Here is a 26,572-nt window from a genome sequence, read left to right as displayed (position 1 = left end):
ACACCATGAATAACAGGCTGCAAACTACAAGAAGAAAACAAGAGTAATTTAAGAACTGATTTAACCAAACTTCAAACATCGTTGATCCCAAAATCCTAGTATTAGGAACAAAAATTAGAATTACTCAAGGAAGCATACCCAAACCCATAGATTGGAGGATCCAGGTTTCAAATTGCAATTTACCAATGTAACATGGCACCTGCTGAATTTGATGTTTGATTCCAAGAACAGGGACAGCCAGGAAAAGACTACACTTGATAAGCTCTAGGCTCAAGAGACTACAGTGAAATGACAGTCAAATAGCTCACCTTGAAAAGCAAAGCACGGTGGCGTGAAAGGCCAATACTTAAGGACCCAACAGGCAAAATGCTTGTGTGAAGAGATGTCCTCAACTCTTTTCTGCTTTCCATCCACTTCACCAACATAATATTAGCATCCCTTACTGGCCCACCCATGTGATCTGTAACAATCTCAGCAAGCCTCTGCACCAAAACACCAACCTCAGCAGCAGGGCAGTCTAAGGCAATACAGTGTGCGACTTGCACCAACTCTTCCAGGGCAGGGTCAATTCTGCGGTTAACTACAATCACTTCAAATCCAGAGTTTCCAAGGTTTGTTTCAAGATCTGTGAGAGATGGCATTTTCCCTTGGATTACTGGATCTGTGGAGAGCCCATACACATCATAAAACCCATCTACCACTTTCTCTTCATAGTCAAGCACATTGTAATCCTGAGGGAGTTAAGAGAGCCCAAAATAAATCAAGCCAAGTTAGATATAACAAGTACAAAAAATCTTTCTTGTTAATGAACGGAAGATACAAGCAAAATACATTACAGCATCCTCATTTTTCCTCTCATTTTTTTTTTTTTTTTGGTTCTTTTTTGGTCCAGAGGCTGGAGGTGAGGCTAGGGACTAAATCATTCGAAATGTACTCACTTAGTAAAATTCAGGACATTGAGGGCTCAAGAGAAGTTTGAACAACCCAAATTCAACCAACTTTAGTCACAAGATGACCACTTTAGGTGTTTTTTTGTCCCCAGGAGCCAAATTTCACCCAACTTAACACCATATCCCAAAATTAATATTCACGCTAATCATCATCACCAATATTGCTATCCAATCTGAAACCAGATTCATAAATACTCAACCACCAAAAACCCAGCTAAAAGCAAAGGAGTCATGCTTATGCAGTGGAATTTAATACAAGAAATGTTCCAGAGAAGTTATGGAATTAATAAAGTAAATTCAGTTATGCAATTGATAGTAGTAAATTCAATTATTCACTTGAACAATGAGCACATCACAATTTTTATTTTTTCTTTTGCTTTTCTAACCAAGCCTCTCCTAACTTCAGTGGAACAATCTGAATCAAACATTTGCTCCCAATTGACACCAACACAATACCATATGCAAAAGTACTCCATATTCGGACAACAAAAAACTGAGGAAGAAAATCTGTAGATAATGCTCATGGAGTAGCATTCAGCATATTTTAGACCAAATAAAACCAAATTCAATTCAATCCATAAAGTTAAAGTACGAATGGGCAGTTTTGATCATTTAGACCTTCCCAGACCATATTGTTCCAAATTTAAATTGCAAAAAAATTTTCCCAATTCCAGAACAGATTAAGAGACACTGCACAATAACTACTACAAATATAGTAAAACCAACAAAATCATGATGATGCCACAGAATTCAGTACATTCGAGGCTAAAAAACAGAATGCAACCAAGCTCAGAGAAGACGAACAAAGTTTAGCTTAATTTAACACTCAATTGAGCAAATTAAGATTGCCCTAATCTGAAACTAGAATCAAGTCAACCACAAAAAAAGACACACAACAAAATCAACTAAATTCATGCAAATTTAGTAGACTTCACTATATGAATGGCAAGAACTCCACGAAATTCAGCTTTCAACAAACTCACCCAATATCGGCGCGACATAGACTCCGCCGATTCATCCTTATCGCGGACCGAATCAGTTCGGTGGCGGCCCAAGCTGAGCAACGTCGCGGCGCGGATCTGATCCTTCTCCGAATCATCACGGAAGTCCGAATTGGAAGCGCTGATAGCAAGAGCAAGTTGGACCTGAAACTCCTCTTCGGACAAGAAATAGTCCGACCGATTCGATGCCGCCGGAGAGGTGGCGGTGGGGAGGGTGGAGGCGGCGGTGGAGGATACAGTAGTCGGAGAAGGATAGGAGGAGGGAGGGCTCACCGAAGACTGCGCGGAAGATGTCCGATGATCGGAAGCACAGGCGGGCGATGATGTAGTGGCGGAGCTTAGGGTTTCGTTGGATCGATTGGGATCGTGACTGCTACTCCCTATATGAAGCTTCTTGAAAATGTGCTTCATCTCCCTTTCTCTCTCTAATTTCTTGTCTGAAATTGATTATGTTTCTCTCCTTCTTGGCTTCTTCCTCTGGTCACAAGGAGTTGGGAGGGAAAACGTTCGGGCACAGATATATAGGCTCCAGATTAATAAATGTTCACCAATTTCACCGAAATTACAAAGGAATGCCACTCTGAGCAGCCTTACACCTTTCACCACTCCAGAAATCACGACCGTTTCTTTTGGGCCGAATGTGCTCTCTAGTAGTTAATGCGTAGAAGCGCGTTCGAAATAAAATAAATATATAAAAATTAGGCATTTTGAAAAAATACATATATTTTTAAAATCATTTAAAATATAATAATTTATTTATTTATATTCCCAAAAGTTAATAATTTATTTATAACAAAATATTTTAAAAAGGTTTACGATGGGATATAAATCAAAAAATATATTTAATAATACGTCATAATAAAAATATATTTCTAATTTTTAAAAAAATTAGTAAGTATTTGATAAATCAATTTAATAACTTAAATTGGCTTAATAACTTAATTTAAGTCACTAAGTAAATTAATTATTTTGATAAAATAACTTAATGATATGATTTAAAGTAAAAAATAATTTTAAATAATAAGTAAAAATAATTAACTTATTATTAAGTTTATATATTCATTTTAACTTTTTATCTCTATTTCTCTAATTCTCGCTTCCAATTATGTAGATATTGTCCATTGTTCGTTATGAGTTCAAAAGGACCCTTAATAGCTTTAAAACGCGTCTACATAGTAATAAATTTTTTTAAATAACATCCTTATTGTATCTCACATCGAGGTCAAGGATCAATTCACACCTAACTGTGTAGATATCATTTGCTCTAAGCCCAAAGGAGTCTTCACGACTTTAAAACATGTCTATAAGGTTAAGAAGTCCATACATATATTGTGTTAAGAACTTTCTCTCATATTTAATGTAGGATCTTTTACTGCTCTACGACTTTTAATGTTCCTCAACTTCCTTTACCCTAATTATATGTTAATTTGATTGTTTAAAATATATTTTTAAATTAATTTTATCAAATAACATTAACACTTAAAGTAATAATTAAGTAATAAATTTTAAATTAATAATTTAAATAAATTTAACTTAAAGTCAACTTATTAAATTTTAACAAACACCCCTTAGTCTTAAAATTGTTATCAAAATATTTAATATTTAAAATAGTTAATTTAATACTTATATTTTTCAAACAATTTTTGAAAAAAATAATAATCTTCAAAGGTAATCCTTTATTATTTATACATAAATTATTATTTTTTATTTTTTATTTTTTATTTTTAAAAAAGAAAAGTATTCAAATGGCACCTAAATATTTTGTGTTTAAAATAATAACCATGAGATAGTTTGACCCAATTATTTTATTTCAAGCGATTAAATTATAAGGTGGATGTCGTCTAATGATAAATATGCTTAAATTTATTAATGAAGAATGAATCCAAATTATCAATATGTTTTATGTTTCAAGGTGGATGTCGCAATGTACTTTGAAAGAACAAGGATTTTCTAATATGCATTACACGGTTACAAGTTCAATTTGTTGTCACAAGAATATAATAATCGGTTCTAATTATTTAGATCCTCATGAATCCTATTTAAGATTGTGTTGTAAATAGAAACATAAATTGGTTTTATTGAACTACTCATTAGTGTATTCAAGTTTGGATATATTATAACTAATTTTGTGTTTTTTACTCCAACTTAACGGGCTATCGTTTCTTCGTAGAGTGGATCTAGGCATTCGAGGTGGAGTGTGGAGATCTTAGCCACACATAATAATACTTTTAAGAGTGCAGAGATTTTGTATGTATACTAAATGTGTTCCATGTTTGTAGATTTAAAAATTATAAAGCGTAACAACTCATATCAAATCATATAGATATTGTTTGTTTTGAACCTGAAAGGGCCTTAAGGTTTTAAAACATATTTACAAGGTTAAAAAAAGTTTATATACATATGGTATCAGGAACTTTCTCCCTTATCTGATCTAAAACATCATAATCAACCCCTTTTCATGCAAACACAATGTTTTCATTGTATCCCAAGGGATTATGGACTTAAACAAACAAACAACCCCTTACAGAACTAAACAAACCTCCACATCGAAGTCAAAAATCGACTCTGATACTATTTGTAATGACTTGTATCTAACCGTGTAAATATTGTCTGTTTTGTATTTAAAAGAGTTTTTACAACTTTAAAATGTATTTACAAAGTTAAGAGGAGTTTATATATATATGTAACGTCAGAAACTTTCTCCTCTATCTTATGTGAGACATCACAATCATAAACAACTAAAGTTCCATACATTAGGATCAATTAATATGATAATTATGGTGAATCTAATGACTTGCTATTTGTACATTCAAACTTGGTTTGTATAGTATGATTCAAGATTTATCAAAAGTTCCTTTAAAACTTAGTTAAAATTTTTAAACTTAATTTTGTCATATAATCAAATTTCATTTAATCAGTTTGTAAGCGGGTGTTTGGTAAACCAACTTAATAACTTAAAGTAATTTGATAACTTAATTTAAATTATTAAAAAAATTAAATATATTTAGTAAAATAACTTAATAATATGATTTAAAGTAAAAAATAACTTTAAGTAATAAGTAAAAACAATTAACTTATTATTAAGTTCACATCTTCATTTTATATTTTTTTTTTCATTTATCCTAATTACCTCCATAATCTTCTTTGCTACTTCATAACCTTCATTAACACTCAATCTTCTTTGCCCTATTTATAATTTATGAGGATAAATATGTCAATTTGACAATTTAGAATAAATTTTAAGTTAATTTTATTAAACAATCTTAATACTTAAAATAAGAATTAAGTAATAGGTTTTAAGTCAATAATTTAAGTATAATTTAACTTTTAATCACTTAAATAATTAAGTATTAAGTTTTACCAAATAGTCTACTTAAATTAAGTTTAAAAATATATTTACACACAAAACTTAATTTTCTAAATGGTTTGAATTCCATAAATGGAAATTCAATTTTGTGGCAAATATTTGCTTGAAGGAGTTCCAAAGAGTTGTTTAACCATACATTTAAACATAATTTAGTCAAAATGAAGTTTAACTAAACCCTCTTTTAGTTTGAAAAAGTTTAATCTATACTATATTAGAAATTATGAAAAGTGGATATGTATCCTTCTGAAATTGAAGTACTCCACAAATATAGATGATTTCCCCATGATGTAAATGGCCTCCACACCTACTCCACCTCGTGATTTGATTCCAACAATCCATATTAAATTCACTTTTTTATCATTCATTCATCATAAAATTAATACTAAATTCATCTTTTGTTGTTGCTCATTATTGCATTATAACTTATGTTTTGTCTAATTCCTCTTGTAGCCAAATGATCTTAGGTGGTGTTTGTTGTTTGGTTAAATAGAAAAAGTTAAAATATTTAGTTTTTTTTATTAATTTAAAAGTAATTTATTAATACCAACCAATATAATTAAAGTGAACTTTTTATCAATAAGTTCAATTTAGTTATGTTAATTGATATTAATAAATTACTTTTAACATAATAGAAAAAATAAAATATTTTGATTTTTTTTATTCAACCAAAAAATAAGTATTACATAAGAGTCAAATCTATCTATACCCTAAGTCATACAAAAATACAAATGTATGTAAATTTTCCTCTTCCTAAAATGTTTTTATTATGTCACTTATTTTCTCTCATATTTGTGAATCAATCTCTTAATTCTAAGTTTATTGTAACGTGAAATCTCTCCATATTTCAACTTCTTCTTTTTTTTGGGTCAAAATCGTTGACTACAATAATAATATTGATTCCAAGTTTTTTATTTGGTTTTTTTTTATTTAATTTCCTTTTTAAATTTCTATTTCTTCAATATAAAAAATATATATTTTTTGCAAAAGTACCCATTAAGTATAATTTATTTCCATTCATTTCCTTTTCATCAATTTTTCTTAATTTCAAGAGTAATATTCTACAAAATCTCTTTAGAAAGGAGTATTGAGGGAACATATTTTAGAAAGGAGTAGACAATGTGACCTTAAACACGACCTCCTCATATTAGTATTGATTCCATAAATTGGCCGAAGTAGTGGTATTGATTCAGATGAGTCAGTCTATGCATAAGAGCTATCAAAGAGTCATAGATAGAAAAGAGACAATAAAGGATATAAACATTTCCTTTTTACCGGTTTTGAGCCCATGAACATAAAGACTCAACACACTAACACATTAAATGAATTGTTAATGTTTATCCATATATTTTTCGTTATAGATAGCCTCTTCCACAAATATGGGATGAGTTCATGTTCTACTGGTATGTTTAATTTTCTTCGTATAGAAATGTTATATGATGTTCTAGATCATATTCAAGGAAGATTTTAAATGAATGCATGGGTGACTCAAACATTTCCTATCTAGGGAAAGGAATGAGCTAGTATTGACATTTCATAGAATCAAATATTTGTGGTCGTATTAAATTTGAGTGTATATTTTCAAAATTCATATTATTATCAACGTATATTATATTACGGTTAAACGTCGTAAATTTCAACTTACCTATGAGTTTTGATCAATTTTCATCTCATGAGCAAGTATTCCTGTAAAATCTAGCATTCGATATTGCATCAAACACAATTATTTTTTTTAATTCAAAATTTTCAAACACAATAATTATCTTTATCTTTAATAAAAATATTTTTTAAAGACAATTTCCAAACATGAAAATGAATGACATGACATTATTAATTACTTCTAGTTATACTTATACTTCAATTATTAAATGTAGAAGTTAGGTGTCATCCCCAATCAAGCTTATATGTATCATATTGAATATAATTTATTTATTTATTTCTTCTATCCTTTCAAAGATGGTCAAAATATCACTTTAGCATAATCATGGGATTCAAAATAAACCTAACTTTATAATAAAACATTCAGCAAAACAATAAATCACTTTATTATTTTTATTTATTACTTAAGATTGTTTTTTACTCTAAGTCATATTATTAAGTTATTTTATTAAATATGCTTAATTTATTTAATAACTTAAATTAAGTTATTAAATCACTTTAAGTTGTTAAACTAGTTTGACAAACATACACTAAGAATATGTTTGACAATAATTTAAAAAAAAATTTTAACATTTCTAATACTTGAAAGATAAAAAAATTTAAGTATTAAAATAATTATAACATTTTCTAAAATCATTATTAAACATATTCTAGGCAAAATACTATAAAAAAAAATAATGGCACTTAATGGGCCATATAACTTAAAGACATAATAATATACAAATTAACTTAATGTGTAATACAAATGAGTGCCTTTGAAATGTCCATTATACCCCTTAATGGGCCAACTACGACTTAGAGATGACCTAATTAAAACTCTACATATCAACTAAAGACAAAGTTGTTGAGCCATGTCCAAGAACAATAAAGTTGGCTTCCTTACGTGGAAGATTGCGTGTCAAAAGATTAATTACTTGCTTGCGAAGCAAGCCTCCCGGATCATTTTCAAAGAGGAAACTTCCGAAAATTTTCCCAATGGTGTGGATTAATTAAATGATGGTGAGATACCAGATAGAGAGTTTGAAATCATTGGGATTTGGATTTGTTTGAAATCTTCTTCCATTTTTCCTTTGAGCAAATTCATTGGTCATTCAATCATTTCTTCTTTCCAACAATGAATAAAAACTGTGGGTACAATAAACAAAATCTCTGCGTATTTCACGACTCCAATCAATGGATTTTGACCCACGAACCATGACTTGGTATACCAGAATGCACCACAAACAACATATAGTAACCTGGTGGTGCAATTTCAGGCGTTGATGGCCCAACCACACTCAACCTATACGTATTCCCTGCCTCCTGCATGACACTTTCCACTCTCAGCACCACCATTCTCTGGTTCATTGCCACTGTGTGTGTAGTAAACGATGGCGCAACAATATTTGCTGATAGAACTCTATCATTCGTGTACTCACACACATTGAAAACAATCGAGAATGACTGCCCATATCGTAAGTTCTCATCCAGGGACAGAATATGAGGACGAAGTGAAGAGAATGCTTGTGATGTATAGGGAGGTGAGTATGCTTCCAAGCTGAGGTCTGTGGGGTAAAGGACGTTTGTGAAGTTATAGTATACGTGAGGGTTGCTTCCACCGACTAAAATCCGGCCATCCGGTAATAGGACAGCGGAGGAGTGGTACATTCTTGGTCTGATTGATCCGGACATGACTAAAAATCTCCGGTTAACATCCCCAAAAGGCAGGTAAATCACCGGGTTAGTAACCGGACTTCTTCCGTACTCCCACCCGGCTGCGCCCAATCGTGCCCCATTGATTATGATAACGTCGCCAGTGGGAAGAAGTAGCATATCCCCCATAACTCGAGCAACCGGCATCTCCTCCATGACCCAATTAGGGTTTTCATCAGTGACCTTCAGACGTCCGCATGTCAAGCTTGCACTAACAAAGTTTCCACGCAACGCTTGTGACACTGCACCGGGCGGTGCACCACCACAGACCAAGACCTCAGCTTCAATGGCTTGGGTTTCATTGATGGGGAGCAGGACTGATGATCCTGAGCTAGGGTAGTTACGAGGCTCGCCGCCGGTGATCGGTGGGAACTCCTGAACAACCCTATTCCGCTTGTAATCTAGAGAAATCGATCGTGTGTTAGCGAAAATGAACAGGTTTCCGTCGGGTAAGAGGTGTAAGAATGGGTACAAGTTGTTCTCATGGGCATCTCTGGTTTCTCTCAAAAAATCAAGGGTGTATAAGTTAGAACCTCGAGAACTCCGAGGGTAAAACTCATAATTAAACTGCCGTCTTCCTCCGACGATGATGATACGGCCGTCCGGCAATATCTGATTACTCGCATACCATCTACGTTGGGACAGGTACCCAGGAAACTCGACCCAATCACAGCTATAATCGTCGCATGGGGTGAACATTCGCAGGACGTGATCTCCATCGTTAAACCCACCAGTCTGAGTAAGAGTCCCATTGGGGAGAACGGATCCAGAGGAACACCAAGTGTCAGTTTGAACCTTCAACGGCCGGAAAGTGTTGGTGTCGACGCAGTATAGTAAGGAGTGAGCAGTGCAGTCAGTTTGGAGGGCATGATCACGAGGATCATGGCGGCAAAGGTGAGGGGGAAGAGAGAGGTTGGAAGGGCCAAAATCAGTTCTATCAAAAATAACGACTTTGTTGTTCCAAAGGAGCTGCATGTGCATGGCTGATATGCCGATGCTGGCGTGCAAGAGATGCCATTCACCTTGATTGACTGTGGCCGGTAAAGTTTGAGAGAAGTCTGGAGCAGAGAAGACTGTAAAGAAGATGGAGAGTAAGATGAAGGCGGTGATCATATTTGATGGCTATGTATTGAAGGTCTGTAGGTGTGAGTAGTGGATGTGTGTGAGAGTTGGTGGAGAGAGGTTGATGTGATGAGCGTATATAATAGAGCAATGAGAAGTGTTGGTCTTGGGGAGGACTGGGGGAGCAGTCTAAACCTCAGGCATCATATGAGGGGGCATTCAAGAAATGCGCCATAAAAGCTCTGCTATGACACTAAAACGTGACCACATATTGAGCCAAAATAGGGTTCATGCCCTTGGCAAAAGCCTAGACAACAGAGTTTTGGTTCAAAGTCTACTGTTAGAAGTGGAGTTTTTGGTTATTTAGAAATTGTAATTTGAGACTGCAATTTCTAATTTTCATAGAAAATGTATTTATAAAATAAGGGTTCAAACTAATTTAAATAAATTAATTAAAAAAAAAGGTTAGCTTAAACAATAGTTTCAAACCATACTTATACTTTACATTATGTTTGTTTATAAAATAGATCAATTTGACCCCAAATTCTAGAAAACAGGGATGGCGACTTGGTGTGATAAAGCACAGAAATGGCAATTCCCAGTCAACCAAGCAATCTGAAACAGCAATCACCTGACGCCAAGATGGAAGGGGAACCAGCTCATGATTATGGACTTTGGTGGTGTTTTCTTCGTTCGGTAACTTCTGGTCCTTGTTCTGTTAAGGAGCTATTGACAATTCTGCATGGAAGCTTCCTGAGGGGAGGTGTGAAGAAGCTTCGAAAGGTCGTCCCGTACTCTGTTTGATACGGTGGCGTGATAAGACATTTGATGAAAGGTTGCGTTGAATATATTCAGTATTGCATGGAATTATATGAATGTAGTTGTCGTCCCTGATTGACTGCTCACAGTTCATCAAAACTATTGTATAGAATATTGATTCAGAAGGCGGAGGATAAGCAGCACTCCATTCAGAATGCAGAGTATAAGCAGCACTCCATTCAGAAGGCAGAGTATAACCAGCTCTCCATTCAGAAGACAAATAATATGGAGATTCTATGTAATATGCACCAATGGAATTAAGAGGACTGGAGATGAAACAGTTGTCCTTCTTTCGCCCAGGATCCACTACCCGAATTGTATAATTCTGGTAGTTGATCTGGGTAACTAAGTATTTCCCACCATGAAGGTTTATCATAGTACGATTGTTTTCACAAATCAATTCATACTCAGGGTATCCGCAGCTGGGGGGATCGTCTTGTAATCGAAAAGGGTAGGAAATGTTCCTCATATCTCCGCAGGAAGAGGGGCTGCATATCTGGTACTTGTGATGCTTAGCAACACAAACTGAAAGGAAGCAGGCATGGATGACTACTGTCATGAGGCCTACTCCCACGAGTTGTGCCTCCCTTAACATTATCAACTTTTAGAGAGAAAGAGAGAGAGATGCTCTGTTTTTGGGTTGTGAGTTCCACAGAGAGAGAGAGATACTCTGTTTTAATTGCAGCTTTCTTCAACATATTATTCTTCCCCAAGACTGTTTGATTTTTCAACATGAACCACACTTTCATCCTATCACATCCAGCCAACTGTGAGCTTCCCATTATTTAGAATCACTATGTTAAAAATGATGCTTGAAGTTATTATGGTTTATATTGGAATTGTTTATGTTTTAAATATTACATAATTTTTAGGGTTCAACCATGGGAAAAGGATACTAGTTTGATTTCTAATATTACATAAATATTACAATAGTATACTCATGCTTATACTACTCTTACATTCAATTTCTCTTCGAAAGGTCAAATGCTGTTTTGGATTGTAAATTTAGCTACTAGTTTGATTTCTAAGATGGTCCAGGTGGTGGCTGAGATGTTGATTTTTGCTGCCTTTCGTGCATTCTGTATTTTTGCTTGGTAGGTGATTGTGAGGCAATTTAGTTTTGCCTTAAAAAAATATATAAAAATAAAATGAGTGAAACAGTAATAATTTATAGAGCATGAAGATGTAGATGGGCGACTAATGCTGGACCTGATTTATCATTTATGCTTATATGCAGATGCAACAATAATGATATCCAAGAAATTCTCAAGTAAGTTTAATATGTTCATCATAAAGCTCAGAGCAGTGAAAGTCATATCTCCTGATTTTGGATCCCCATTTGAGGAACAGGGTAAAAAAGAAAACTACAAAAAAAAAAAAAAAAAAAAAAAGTGTTTGTTTCAAAACTGGCTTGTATAAAGCTTAACAAAAATAGCACACCGCAGGGCATAGAATTTAGATAATACACAATGGGAAAATAAAAAGGGTAAAAAAAACAAGGGAAAAAATATACTAAATATAAAAGGCCACGGGGCATGGGAAACTCAGTTCCTTTTACCCCTATTCCGCTTGGAGGCAACTACCACCCATCCATCATCTGCTTCAGCAACCTTTGGGTTTGAGGCCCTTGGCTCCTCTACCGGCATCTCTGCTGGATTTAAATTTGGTGGGGGGGCTTCTGGGGCATCCACAATCATGTTTGATGAATTATCATTCCCCATGTTCTCATCATTGTCGTCGTCATCGTCATCATCATCATCATCATCATTGTCCTCATTAACAGCCTGGCACATGATAGAAGAGATGCAATCAGAAATAAGCCTACATTAGTAAAATTTGAACTTTCCTCTTCAAAGGGAAATTGAGGTTTTTCACCACAAATGTTTTCCCAACATTCTTGATACATCTAGAAAGAACCACCCCTTACCACCACTCCCCCCCCCCCCCCCCCCCCACACACACACACACACCCCCCACTCCTCCTAAGAACAAGAAGGAAAACCCAGAGAAATGGTTATAGAAAACTGCCACTAGAATTGTCCTGGAGCAGCAGTGAGTCTAGCTCCTCATGAATATATATTTGGTAAAAAAAACCACTACGGGATAGGTCACACACAAAGGCTTAATTCCACATATAATAGAAATATTTTGATAATATTGCATAATATCATTGCAATAATAAATAACTAGCCTATCATATCAAAACATTCATTTCCTGATTTTATTTCCTCTAAAAAGTAAGTAGCTCAGTGTTTCTGCTAACTTTCCAAGGCCTTCACTAGTAACAACTGATCCATTGCTCCATTCCCAATAAGCTACCCTCATTCAGATGGTCTCAATGTTCTCTTTAACCAAGTATACCCTCCCAAACCCTGAAATGCTACCAGAATCCTACCATTAAATTTTTGTCTCTAATCATTTAGCCTGAAGGTTTCATCTCATCTAGATGCCTCTACAATTCACTGATCACCACAGTAGCTGTAGTACAGATAAAATTACAAAACCCCATTCTGGCATCCACTCTATTCTTATTACCTATAACTCTAAGGGTGCAATTGACACATGAAAAGGAATGGAAATACAATCAAAATGGAGGTGAATCAAATTAGCTTATAGAAGAAAGGAATCAAAATTCTAGTGAGAGTGAGATTTGGTTTCCATGTTAATAATTTTTTATTTATTTCTATTCTCATCCTAAAAAATAATCCAAACACATTAATGAATGGGAATGTAATTGATTTCTTTCCATTATTATTGTTTATTCCAGCATTCCAAACATGGCCTAACAGTAAAAAGAGAAATGGAGTCACAACCAGCTCCTTTCACCCTTCAAAACAATGTTTAGTCAGGTTTGGTATCATTGCTGGAATTGCACTGATATTCTAATGGCTTTCCAATGGAAACAGAAGTATTGACTACAGGGGCAAGGAGGATTGAGGCAGTGAGAATTTCAGTTAAACGAACAAAGTGATTTAATTTTGTTGTTGTTTCATATCTGTTCTGTCACTGATTTTTAATTGTGTCAAAAACCATTTCACCTTCTGCTTCCCAACCAAACAGCAGAACAGAACTCTAGAAGATAATTAATATTTACATAATTTCCTAATTGAACAAAACTCTTATTCTAGAGAAAATTCTTATTTTTGAGAATGCATGATGACCTATCTCTCATTTGTTGCATGTGGATGCATGTGGATTATTCGATTGTTTTCTAGGATGTGGAGCTGAGCCATGTATAATAATGTTTCAGCGCATGATGATTTTGAGAATCAAGTTAGAGAAGAGCAACAGAGGTGCCTTCAGCTTTAGTTAACTTGTCAGGTGGAGAGACAGGTGTTGGGGGTCTGCAGATGTTGAGGCAATCTTAGGCTGTAGAGTTGGCTCTCTTCCAAATATTTATTATCCTCTCACCTTTGGGCTCTCCTTTCCAGGCAAGGCAGTCCAGGATTGTTTGGTCACTTGTTGCCACCTTCTAGCCACATTTTCCCTACCATTCTCCTTCACAAGCTTTCTCTCTTTGGCAAATTTCCATCTCTAATGCCTTATTGAACAATTCCAATTTCCTAATATCCAAACACCCATCACTCAAAGGTAACACACCTCTTCCACCCCACCAAGGGAAATGTGGCAAGAAGGTGGGTGAATGGTGTCCAAGAGAATGTCAGATCCAATGTGGGGCTTGGGAAAGAATCAAAATGAATATGAAATTTTGTCAAGTACATGCATTTTGTAGTGTGTAACGCAGAAGGAATTCTTTTATGGCCAGATAGGTGGTGTGGGAGCAAGCTCTAGGGCATATACCTTGGTTGCAGAGTATTCGGGTGGGGATGGAGAAGGAAGGAGTTTTCTTGACCTGCATGGTTTTGCTGAGAGCAAGAAGTCATTGGTTGCATAGCACTTGGTGGGAATGGAGAAGGAAGGAGTGGAACTCCAAGTCTTACTAGGGAGTGTCAGAATTGGTAAGTTGATTACCCTGACCAGAAAATGATGTGTTATAAGTAGGCTCATTCAACTTTTCTGAAATTTCTCCAAGTAGTGTCATTTGATTAGTCTCAAAGTATTCAACATGTGCTCGCAATTCAATGTTTCATCTCATCTATTATGCCCCTGTAATCTCAAATCATCATATACAGTAACTGTCAGACTGAACCCATTCCCTTTATTCAGAGATTACTTATCCCTCTTATCAGTGAGAAGGAAAAATGGATTCAAACCATAGCTCCTCCCACTCTCATAGATGTCTTAAGTCAGGTTTGGAGCTTTTTGATGGAATTGCACCAGGCATTCTTCTAATGGCTTTTCCAAAGGAACAGAGGGATTCTGAAAACAGCTGAGAGAGATAGAGAAGGCAAAAATATCAATGAAAAGAAGACACAGTGAGAATTTAATCTTTAGTGATTTCATGTCTGTCCTCTGAAATGCTTGTAAAATTCTTGAATTAGTAATTGAGTCAAAATTCATTTCTCCTGCTTCTCAACCAGGCAGCAAAAACAGAACTCTGAAAATATAAGTGTATCTACAGGATTTTTTTAACTTAAAAAAATTCTACTCTAGAGAATGCAGGGCGACTCTCACTTGTTATATGCAGATGATTTGAGTTTTTTTTTCTCAAACTATTAATTTTGAGATTGATCTTAGAGAGGATGATGCAAATGATTCCCTTCTAAAACATCTTCTTTTTTCTTTGCTTCTTGACAGATTTCCCATCATGCAATGAACTCAATCCCATAAAACAGAAAATAAACAAGAATAACAAAATCATGAGACACAGGAACAACAAAGATATAGGGCATTATCCTCAGTAGAGAAGAATATCATTCTCATGGACGGAGCAAGAAGTTGTTTAGGCTAGTACTTATAACTAAAATTACCTGTCTAATATGATGAACAGCTGGCCGGGAACCGGCTTCCCTTAGTTTTTCAATTGACTGATAATTACCTTCCAAACATTCTTCATGCATAGTCATTATTTTTTCAGCTACCTGCTTCAAGTTATATAAAATGCACACATTGGTAAGAAATGCATCCCTGATTTCTGAACTAAGTACAAGCCAAAGAAAAGCATAAGAATTAGATATGGCACAAAGAGTAGACACAACAAGATAAAAGCACTCAAGAAATCTTTTTCAAATCGTTCACAATCTAAATATCGTGAAGGGTAAGAATCAAAGTTCCTCTTATAGAAGGTAGTATAAGTAGCCATACTTGTTCCCAACTTGTAAAAATAATGCAAAAAATTGCAGAACACTAGAGCTTTGGTCCTTTGAGGCATGTGGATGACAGGCAGTTTAAGCAGTCCAAAATTTGTTTCATCTTTAGCATGACATGCAAATCACAAAGAATTACAGTCCCACAAAATTTTAGGGTGGATAAACTGAGATAACAAATTAGAAATGCAAACACTAAAGTTTGCAAAATTTGGATAAGATACAGGGGAACTAACCAAGAATGTTAAAGAGATATTATCAAGTACCCATCCATCCAGTTTTGTCATCTTGATTCATTTAATGTTAGATGCAAAACAATAGCAAGACGATGTGAACAGAAAAGTTAGTACATGCTGGATGAAGTAGGGGTCTGAATTGTTGCATAATGAATATGCTGATATATATCAATCAATTGAATAAAAAATTTATACTACGGCTATAAAATAAGCCATATTTCTACAGTAAAATGCTGGGTAATCAATAACAAAGCTGTTGAAAGAGAACCTAGGCCCAAGGCACAACACTCCATCTATAGTACTTTGTTTGCCAAGGTGCACGCCTTACTGAAGAGGGAAGATGATATGACAGATGAAAAGAACTGGCTTCAAACTAGGGACAATCCAAACACTCAATAAGCCTCAAAGAAGATCATTGTGCTTCCAAATATCCATCAATACCACAATGACAAACAAATAAGCCTTTGAAGCAGTTATGTTATGGCAGCTCGTTATGGCTCTGTTTTGAATTAAATGGGTCATGCCCTCCACAGTAAGAGAGGCCCTTTTTGGGCTGGAATGGATCTTTCTGCAAGAAGAAGAAGAAAAAAACTTGGAAAGCTACTCTTTTGTATTTATTTTGGATCAAGTTATCAAGTAATCCCTCATGTATATTTTTTGGGGGTTGGTTAGAGTTACAGAGTTAATAGCTCTTTGTCCATGTTAGACTTCATCGACTCCCTGAGCTGTAGGTACAGGCAGGGGAATCATTTTTTGTTCATCCCTCAATTTTGGTTGGCCTTTTCACGCCTTTGTATACAACATGTATACTTTTGAGCGTCCTTTTGTTAGATAGTTTTAATATATTTTATCTTTGCCTATAAAAAAAGGTTTGTTTATGATTTTCTCTTTCTTTTCCCTTTTTGTAATTTTACAAAAATAAAGAAAAAATGCTACTGAAGAAGAAATTTTTTTCATTAGAGTAACATGTTAGCATCTGAGAACTAAATGCTCTACTAGCGAATTGTGAAATGCCTACTGCAAGAATGACAACGAATTAAAGCTGCAATGGTGAGTTTACGAAATAAATGTGTTATGAAGATGTTGCTTTTGCAAATACCAGAAATGCAAATGAGAAAAATCATAAAATAATTGCTAAACTTATACTATAAGTTATTTCAACTGGCTAATAGTTGGGTTTCTGAAACCCAAGATATCCTTCCATGTATTACAATCTTCCTTTTGATGAAATTAAATATCACCATTTCCACTTAATAAAAGATGATTCCTAGGGTTTAAAAGATCACTCATCAAGAATATGATTGGCTTGCTTGCCCCATTGTGTAATTAACACATTTCTTTCTGATAATAAATTAAATAAATAAATAAAAATATGCATGAACTGTGTCCATTGAAGTCTACAGAGTAATGCAAAGCACTCATACCTCCTCAATGCTGCCGTCCTCAGTCATGGTGTTGAGCGAAAGCATAGCTTCATCAAGTATATTTTCCAAATCATCAATGTAAAGCGGCTCTGATGAAAATAGGAATTACCAAAAAAAGATCAAAAAAAAGTATATCAGAATCAGAGACCAAAACATCACTTAGGTTCTTATGTTCTGTTTTATTCAAAATTGTAACCCAAAATCACAATTCAATACGGAATTCACAAAATTGACATTATCTGTTCCAATTAAAACCAATTAAAAACATGGCTAAATTCGAAACCCACGATAGCAAGGTATTACTGATCTATATCACATGTTCCAATCAAGTATCAGTTCATATTTCACAAAAACCACATCAATTTCCAAATTGATGTACAAATTTGAAATATTTAATCATAAAATCCAGTTAAATGGCCATTAGAAATTTACAGTTCGATCAAGCGTCAATTCGGAGCATATATATATATATATATATCAAATCATTAATTCGACTAATCAGAAGCCGAATACTTCAAAAAATCAAATAAAACGAAGTGCAAGAATTCGGAAATGAAATGAATGTTGAAAAGTTACCCCTGGAGTGTGTGAACCAGGAGAAGATGTCGAGGGCGAGTTGGTCGGCAAGCTGGCTAGACTGACGACCACCCCACTCGTTATGGACGGCCATCTGGAGAGCAGACCACTGCGACAGAAGCATTACTATGCCTTGTTGCAGATGATGAGTTGCCTCCTCTGACAGCTGTGGTGCTACGCCTCCACTATCCATGGCAAAACCCTAACCTAGTTCTCCCTCTGCAAAATCCTTACTTCCTCTCTTTCCCTGTGATAATATTTTTATTTTGGAGGTCAAAATAGTAATTATAAGTATGTTTTTTATTTTTAGAATTTTTTCACTATTAAAGTATTAATATTAATATTTTTAAAAATAAAATTTCTCTTACATTATATAAATATGAATATCCCTTTAATTATAAACACATTTTAAAATTTTAAGAAATCATCAAAATAGACAAATCTATATAATTGACTCTTTCAAATTTTTGAGGCAGTGAAATGCCCTTCTACTCTTGCATATCGTTTTTTGATTTGCGACCACAAATTTAAATAACAGAACCTTAAGTAACCAGCTGAAGAAAGGTGAAGGATGACCTCCCAGGACCCATAGTTAGAAATTGCAACAAGGAGAGAATTACAGTCCATTAAATAATGTAAAATTGTGGAATCACAAAGGAATGACTTTAGAACTTCCCGTTTGAATACAAGAAGAGAAAAGTGTATGGAATAGCATTGAGAAAAGGAAAAAAGAAAAAAGAAAAAGAAAAGGAAAAAGATAAGAAAAGAAAAAATTTTAGCTGAGAAACAAAATTGAGATAGCACAAACAACCATTCGGTTTGCAGCCAGTTTCTCTGATCCAAGTGCAAGAACCTTATTAAGATTCAAATATAAATATGAATATCCCAATAGACAAATCTATATAATTGGAACTTGGGTACGGTTGTTACCTATTCTCAAATTTCATTTTTTTTTCTATAAATAATAATAAATAATATTTAATTTTATTAATTTAAAAAGTTTTTTAATAGTACTTTTATTATAAATATTTTTAAAAAATCAAGTTTAAATATAAAAAATAATAATATTACCACTCCCATAATTTTATTTATTTATTTTTTTAATTGTTAGGTTTCTGAATACAATTTTAAGGATAGGGCTGGTAATTATACACCACGTGTCAAAACATGTCCAATTTATATGCGGCCACGTTTCACCCCCCCCACACAAACATACGTGTCCAAACGTCCAGCCCTTCCTTGCACGTATAACAATACACTGACAACCAGAGGAACTCAATTCGACAACTTCTCAAAAAAATGAGCCAACAGCAACCACAGAGGCCTCAGGACCAGCAGCAACCGATCAAGTACGGGGACGTTTTTAACGTTCAGGGCGACCTGGGGATGAAGCCGGTGGCGCCGGCCGACGCCTCCATGATGCAGGCTGCTGAGACTGTTGTGCTGGGCAAGACTGGGAAAGGGGCTGCGGCGTCAACTATGCAGTCGGCGGCAGCCAAGAATGAGAGGGCTGGTTTTGTGGGTCACAACCAAGGTAGTGATGTTGCAGGAGATCAAGGCGTGGCCATTGCTGAGATTCGACTTCCTGGGAGACGTACCATCACCGAATCCATTGGGGATCAGGTTCTTCATCTGTTTATAACGAATATGTTAGATCGAGATTCGTAAATTATCTTCTGGATGGATTCATTATTTAAATACTTCTTGGTTGTTGGATAGGTTGTTGGGGAATACAGTGCAGCAGCTCCGCTGACACCGCCGTCCGCGGCGGGAGGGAGAGTGGGTGCAATCACAATAGGAGAAGCACTGGAAGCGGCAGCTCTGGCTGCCGGAGGGAAGCCGGTGGAATGGAGCGACGCAGCGGCTGTACAAGCAGCGGAAGTAAGAGCAGCAGGTCGCACCACCACAGCACCCGGTGGTGTTGGTGCCGCAGCTCAGTCGGCGGCGACTCTCAACGCTCGAACTAGTCGAAACGAAGACAAGACAAAGCTGGCTGATGTTCTCACGGTACGTACATATATATAATTAGTAGTTTCCTGGTGAAGAGAAGATGGATTGATTTTGTTTTGGGTAATTGATTTGGAAGGATGCAAGCGAGAAGTTACCAAGAGATAAGGCGGCGACAAGAAGGGATGCGGAAGGGGTGGTGGGAGCAGAGGTGAGGAATGATCCGAATCTGACTACATATCCTGGAGGAGTGGCAGCTGCCGTGGCTGCTGCAGCTAGGCTGAACCAGTCCGATAACAAACGAGACTCTACCAATTAATGCACCAGCCGGACATTGGCAAAATTGGAGGAGATCAACCCATGTCACAGCATCTTATCATCTCCTCCAATCCTACTTCCGGTGGCTGTGTTTTATCTTATGCATATGTTTGGATGCCACTGTTTGATGATTTTCCTTTTGAATATTATCGTTTTCAGTTGAGTTTCACCAATTCTTCAATTTATTGTTTACCCACTTACGACTATTTTAGGTTGCAAGAATATTTTGGGTTGTGAAACAGATTTTTCTTGTATAAAATATTAAAAGAATAATATCAAAAATTATTTTTAAAAATTGTTTTTGAAATATTTTTTTTTAGTCTTTGCGCTGGTAACTATTTTAGAAAATAATTTCAAAAAATAGTTTTTTTAGTTTTTTATAATAAAAACCTGTTTAAAAACCCAAAACTTAAAATGTTTATAATCTATTTTTAAATATATTTTAAAAATAATTTTATATGTATAATTATTTTTTAAAACAATTAAAAAATAAAAATATTAAAAAATAATTAAAAAAATTCTCCGAAAACATAAAACTAGTTTTGGGCTATTAAATGTGTTTTTTTTATATTTTGTCAAACGGGTTCTTTTTTTTTAAAATAATTTTTAAAATCATTATTTTTCTATATAAGTGATTTTCAAAGGTTTTTATTTTATGTATAAATTATTATTATTTCATGATTTAAAAAAAAAACATTAATATAGGTTTTTAGAGGTTTTTATCTTATATATAAAATTTAAGTTATGACTATTATATGATTTTAAAAATTTTTTAAAATAAAAACAACACTAAATGTTTCAACATTTAAAAAAATAAAAAATAAGAAAGTTATTTTATAAATATAATATCTTCTAAAATTGATTTATTTTAATTTGAAAGTATTATCAAATTTTTTTAAAATTATTATTTTTAAGATAACTTTTAAAAATTGTTTTATTTTATATAAAAGTTATTATTATTATTATTATTATTGCTGATGTTACTATCTTATAGCTGAATCCCGACCTATTTCTCTCTTTCTCCCTCGTCCATTTCCCTCGATTAGTTGTTTACAATGAGTGGAGTTCCAAACTCAAGGCATCGATATCAACTTGTAAGAAGGTGAAAGCGCAGATCTAGGACATTATCGACACCTTCGCCAACTATTGTAACATTTTTAGTGTTCTACTAGTTTATGATTCCAATCGCTACTCAACCTTTGAGAGCATCATGTGGTGGCTTGATGGGCGCAAAAGTGAGTGCGTTTTGTTTTATTTATTTATTTGTTTTAAGTGTTTTGTTTATTGTTGTGGTTTTGTTTTTTTATTGACGAAGTGTGGAAAGTTGAAGAAATTGAACTTTCCCTTATAATTTTTTTAATAATATTGACAGAAGTTCTAAAGGTTTGAATTGTTTCGATTTATTTGTTCAACTTTTGAAAAAAAGTGGGAAAAATACTTTAGTGAGTTTATAATCCTTGGTAATTAACTTTCTTGCTAGAATGGTTTAATTTTGATTATCAAAACCATTTCTTTTTATGGAAACTAGTAACCTGATCTATCTATTAGTCATTTATGGCTAACATATCAGCCCATAGTTTGAGGTCCCGTGCCACACTCTTAAGTTGATTTATGGCTAGAAGTTGCACTAATAGGTTATTCATGAATCCTTGTCACAAAATGTTTGTAAAATTTTGAAGGCATTTACCCTAGATTTGCGAAATTTATTTTGTGCAAATATTGAACTAAGTTCAGGATTCAATGGAAATTAAAGGTCTATTTGATAATTGTTTTCAAAAATAGTTCTAAAAAATAGTTTTTGATTTTTTTTTAATTTAAATTTTATAAAATAAAAGTCTATTTAGAAGCATAAATTTTTTAATATATTTAAATATATTTTATTTATATATATATATAGTATTTTATTTCTAATCATTTTATATGTTTATACAATAATTTCTTAAAACAACTCTCATAAAACAAGTGAAAATAAGAGAAAAAAAACTAAAAATGTTTTCTAAAAACACCATTTGTTCTTAAGAACATAAAACAAAAAATGGATTTTTCTTGTCAGACATGTCTTTTTGTATTTTTTGTTCTGAAAAATAAAAAAATGTTCTAAAAAATAGTTCCAAATAGACCATAACTATTTCCTATTTTGAATGGCATGAATCCCTTCACTAAGAAATGAATGATTTTAAAAACTACTGCTTTTAAAGTATAATAATTTTCTTCATGCAGTATAATAATTTACATCTTATTTAGGATGGAATGAATTTTAGGAACTTTCTTTTACATAGAATAACAAATTGGGTTGGAATTCCCGAATGGGTTTTTGCTACCATCCCTTACCATGATGAATGAAACATTCAAGGGACATCTATTTGTGACACTCACACAACAATGAAGTTATTCATACATATCATCATGGGTGAGTACATATCAATCCCAGAAAAGCCAAAAATGGAACATACATATCATCGATGTCTATAATGGAAGAGGAAGACTCCTTCGTACGGTATACATTAAGGATGTTATTATATATGAGTTGTATTTTGGATATTATTATTATTTTCTATGTTGTTATTTTGGACAAATAGTCATTATATATATATATATATCTATTACTTGTTATATTTTGAATTTAGTAATTGTTGGTTAACATAAGTTCCATAGTATTGCTACTATTTTGGATTTATTTTGGAAGGTGTGGATTCAATTGACATTTAATTGACTCATCATTTAATTGACTCATTTTGATTAATATTGGTTTACAAAGCCAAAATATTAATTATGATGTATGCATGTAATAAAATTTAAAATTCTCTCTTAAAATCTTATAAAAAAGAAAATAAAAATTATTTTAAAATTATAAAATTTTTTATAAATAAATTATAAAAGAGCAAATAAAGATTATTTTAAAATTATTATTATTTTTTAAATAAAGTTGTTTTATGAATAAACAATTTTTATGTATAAGGATATCGTTTCTTAAAGTAACTTTTTACATGATACAAATTATTCGTAAAAAAATAATAGAATGATTAACTTTAATAAACAAATAAAATCAACGTTTAAGGAAGTTGTATTTCAAGTAGCACCCATTTAATGCAAAATTTTAAATAGCGACAAATTTCCAAAATTTTAAATTAAAGACCTATAGTTTTGATTTTTTGAGGACTTGAGAAATAATGAGTAAATAAATATAATACTTAGTGGATGTTTGGTAAACCAACTTAATAACTTAAAGTGACACAATAATTTAATTTTAGTCATTAAGTAAATTAAGTATATTTGATAAAATAACTTTATGATATGATTTAAAGTAAAAAAACAACTTTAAATAATAAGTGAAAACAACTAATTTATTCCTAAGTCTACATCTTTGGGGGTGTTTAATAAAACTTAATACTTATTAATTAATAATTTAAGTTGATTTTAAGTTAAATTATATTTAAGTTGTATGCTTAAACTGATTTAAAATAAGAATTAAGTAATAAATTTGTTTGATAAAATTATCATAAAGTTTATTTTTAATTATTAAATTGACATATTTATTCTCATAAATTATAATTAGGGTGAAGGAGATCGAATACTAATAGAGGTTGTAGAGTAACAAAAGAGATCGTTGAAGTAATTAGAAAAAATGAGAATAAAAATGTAGACTTAAGAATAAGTTAATTGTTTTTACTTATTACTTAAAATTGTTTTTAACTTTAAGTTATAAAGCTATTTTACTAAACTTAGGGGGTGTTTGGTAAAACTTAATACTTATTAGTTAGTAACTCAAGTTGAATTTAAGTTGAATTATACTTAAGTTATTGACTTAAAACGTGTTATTGGATTCTTATTTTAAGTATTATGGTTGTGTAATAAAAATAACTTAAAATTTATTTAAATAATCAAATTGACATATTTATTCTCATAAATTATAATTAAGACAAAGGATGTTGAGTAACAATGAAGGTTGTAGGGTAGCAAAATAAATCATAGATGTAATTAAAACAAACGATGATAAAAATGTAAAATAAAAATGTGAACTTAAGAATAAGTTAATTGTTTTTACTTATTACTTAAAGTTGTTTTTGACTTTAAGTCATACCATTAAATTATTTTATCAGACATACTTAATTTACTTAATGACTTAAATTAAATTATCAAGTCACTTTAAGTTATTAAGTTAATTTTGCAAATACTTACTACTTAATTTACTTAAAGACTTAAATTAAGTTACTTTAAATTGGTTTACTAAACACCCACTTCATTTTATATTTTTACTTACCCTAAATACTTTCATGATCTCCTTTATTATTTCACAACCTTCATCGTTACTCAACCTCATTTTCCCTAATTATAATTTATGAGAATAAATTTATTATTTTGATGGTTTAGAATAAGTTTTAAGTTTATTTTATCAAACAATCTTAATACTTGAATCAAGAATCAACGTGCGTATTTTTATTTTTGGTGTCGGTGTCTTTATACAGTGGGGAGTCTTGTAACGTTATTTGTGTCTTTATGATTAACATTTATTACCGCTTCAATGTGTATTAACGTGTAAAGTAAAGTCAATCAATTGGTTAACAGGAACAACCAATCACTGACGCCATGCAATGATTATTTGCCTTGAATGACGTATACATACAAAAATATGGATTGAAATCTAATAGCAAGGATATACAAAAAAATTTGGTGTGAAATATAGATTGAAATCCACAAGTATACTTGAGTTCTGTTTACAAATCAATTCACCAATGTTATGTTTGGTTTCTATCAAATACTAAGAAAAAAAATATACAAAGAAAAATGATTTTCTCATATTTTATTGTCCCTATAAAAGATATCAAAGAAAATTAAAATTAGTTAAAGATTTATGTATTTTAAAATTATTTAATCTTTATATCAATGAGTTAAAATAAGTAAAATAAATTTAAATTAACAAATAAAAATAATTTATTAATTTTTAATCTATTTTTTTTATTTTTCTTCACTTTTTATTTCCTTCTATTTTTTCTTTATATTTTATTTTCCTTACATTTTCTTTCAAATTTTTCGAAAACCAAACATAACCTAAGGATTGAGTTATCAACTATAGTTTTCTTCTAAATTTAACTATGATTGAGTTTTACTTGCAAATCATAATGTTTACTATAATTAATTTTCATCTATAAAGAACTTAACAGAAGTTGAATCATGAATAAAAATATTTATCGAAATCAAAAGATTTTACTGAACGATATTTTACATCCAAAAAATTTAAACATATCAATAATATCAAAACCATCATAATTTTCCATACATGAGGTATGTTACTTACCACTATTCCTAGCCATATAGATAATTTTCATATAGACAAAATTCATAACTAACGATGAAAAACAAAATTTGTTTATCTCTTGACTTGGTCATCAATGTGAAGTGAGCTTTTAAATACATATATATATATATATATATATATATATATATATATATATATATATATATGGTAAAGATGGTTGTAAAGAGAAAATGAAGAAGAAGATCCTAGGGTGAATTTGAGAGAGAAAATCGTTAATGTATCTTATTTTTTTTGGAATTATTGTGGGCTTCATGAGTATCATGGCCACAGGAAGTTAATCTCCACTATTCTAAAGGCTCATGATCAAAGGCATGGACCTAATGTATTTACATTTCTCATTTTACACATTTAATGTATGAGAAAAATTAAATATATATGGTACATGGTATTTGGAAAATACAAGGTAACCAAGGATTGAAATATCGGTTTTTACGGATATATCGGTACTTCGATTTTATGGATATATGGGAAATATCGATGGATATTTTTTCACAAATATCGGTGAAGTGAAAATTATTTAAAATTAATAGGAATGCTTGAAAAAAACTTCAAAAAATGATAAAATAAGTAAGAATACACATTTTAAAGTTATCTTGTAAGTGTAATTAATATATATATATAATTAAGATATTCGATATTTGAATTTTAAAAATAATATATATGAATTTTGAAAGTGTATAAAGTTAGAATTGAGTTGAAAAATATTTGATTTTATTAAATAAAAATAATTTATACATAAATATAATACATATGATATTGTAATAATCCTTATACTAAGAAAGAGATCGATGTGATTTCATTATATTGTTAGATGAAGGGAGTTCATCTTGTTGAAAACAGTATTTATTTTAAAAATTTTAAAATACTTTTATTAAAATATATTTTATTATATTTTAAATAAAAAATTAAATTAATTTATATAAAATATATTATTTAAGATTTAATTTTTAAAATTTTATTAAAAATACGTGATAATAACTTTTTCTATTAATATTAATTT

The 26,572-nt window shown here is 32.2% G+C and overlaps 4 protein-coding genes across 9 annotated transcripts in view; 1 reads left to right on the top strand and 3 right to left on the bottom strand.

The window, feature by feature from the left end:
* The window catches only part of LOC117930807 (serine/threonine-protein kinase EDR1), a 28,234-nt gene extending 25,757 nt beyond the window's left edge, over positions 1-2,477 (bottom strand). For 2 of the 6 annotated variants that reach the window (XM_034851544.1, XM_034851545.1), the window contains exons 1-2: positions 1,934-2,477; positions 309-731 (exon numbers count right to left, since the gene is read on the bottom strand). In XM_034851544.1, the coding sequence (XP_034707435.1) occupies positions 309-731; positions 1,934-2,362 (852 nt within the window). In that variant the 5' untranslated portion in view covers positions 2,363-2,477. The remainder of the gene's footprint in view (positions 1-308; positions 732-1,933) is intronic. The other 4 variants (XM_034851549.1, XM_034851548.1, XM_034851543.1 and 1 more) reach the window with 3 other exon arrangements.
* A 5,574-nt stretch (positions 2,478-8,051) lies between these two features.
* On the bottom strand, positions 8,052-9,931 carry LOC117930030 (aldehyde oxidase GLOX). The gene has a single exon (XM_034850479.1). It carries the CDS (start codon positions 9,777-9,779, stop codon positions 8,145-8,147), a length of 1,635 nt encoding a protein of 544 aa, XP_034706370.1. The 5' UTR covers positions 9,780-9,931; the 3' UTR covers positions 8,052-8,144.
* Positions 9,932-11,810: 1,879 nt separating this feature from the next.
* On the bottom strand, positions 11,811-18,264 carry LOC117929564 (pre-rRNA-processing protein TSR2 homolog). The gene is made up of 4 exons (XM_034849878.1): positions 17,991-18,264; positions 17,415-17,503; positions 15,419-15,529; positions 11,811-12,331 (listed from the first exon to the last, which is right to left on the bottom strand). Exons 1-4 carry the CDS (start codon positions 18,181-18,183, stop codon positions 12,092-12,094), a joined length of 633 nt encoding a protein of 210 aa, XP_034705769.1. The 5' UTR covers positions 18,184-18,264; the 3' UTR covers positions 11,811-12,091.
* A 1,025-nt stretch (positions 18,265-19,289) lies between these two features.
* Positions 19,290-20,453, top strand: LOC117931227 (late embryogenesis abundant protein D-34). The gene is made up of 3 exons (XM_034852151.1): positions 19,290-19,613; positions 19,710-19,997; positions 20,077-20,453. Exons 1-3 carry the CDS (start codon positions 19,290-19,292, stop codon positions 20,254-20,256), a joined length of 792 nt encoding a protein of 263 aa, XP_034708042.1. The 3' UTR covers positions 20,257-20,453.
* Positions 20,454-26,572: the final 6,119 nt, after the last annotated feature.

The sequence above is a fragment of the Vitis riparia genome, chromosome 14, assembly GCF_004353265.1.
Source record: "Vitis riparia cultivar Riparia Gloire de Montpellier isolate 1030 chromosome 14, EGFV_Vit.rip_1.0, whole genome shotgun sequence".
Taxonomy (NCBI): domain Eukaryota; kingdom Viridiplantae; phylum Streptophyta; class Magnoliopsida; order Vitales; family Vitaceae; genus Vitis; species Vitis riparia.
Note: the sequence above shows the minus strand (reverse complement) of the source record. Positions and strands in the feature narration are given on the sequence as shown.

Coding starts and splice junctions, on each gene's coding strand:
- LOC117931227 (XM_034852151.1), top strand. CDS start 19,290: ATGAGCCAACAGCAACCACAGAGGCCTCAGGACCAGCAGCAACCGATC. Junction 19,614..19,709: donor CCGAATCCATTGGGGATCAG/GTTCTTCATCTG, acceptor GTTGTTGGATAG/GTTGTTGGGGAATACAGTGC. Junction 19,998..20,076: donor AGCTGGCTGATGTTCTCACG/GTACGTACATAT, acceptor TTGATTTGGAAG/GATGCAAGCGAGAAGTTACC.
- LOC117930030 (XM_034850479.1), bottom strand. CDS start 9,779: ATGATCACCGCCTTCATCTTACTCTCCATCTTCTTTACAGTCTTCTCT.
- LOC117929564 (XM_034849878.1), bottom strand. CDS start 18,183: ATGGATAGTGGAGGCGTAGCACCACAGCTGTCAGAGGAGGCAACTCAT. Junction 17,504..17,990: donor CTGGTTCACACACTCCAGGG/GTAACTTTTCAA, acceptor TATTTTCATCAG/AGCCGCTTTACATTGATGAT. Junction 15,530..17,414: donor AGGACGGCAGCATTGAGGAG/GTATGAGTGCTT, acceptor AACTTGAAGCAG/GTAGCTGAAAAAATAATGAC.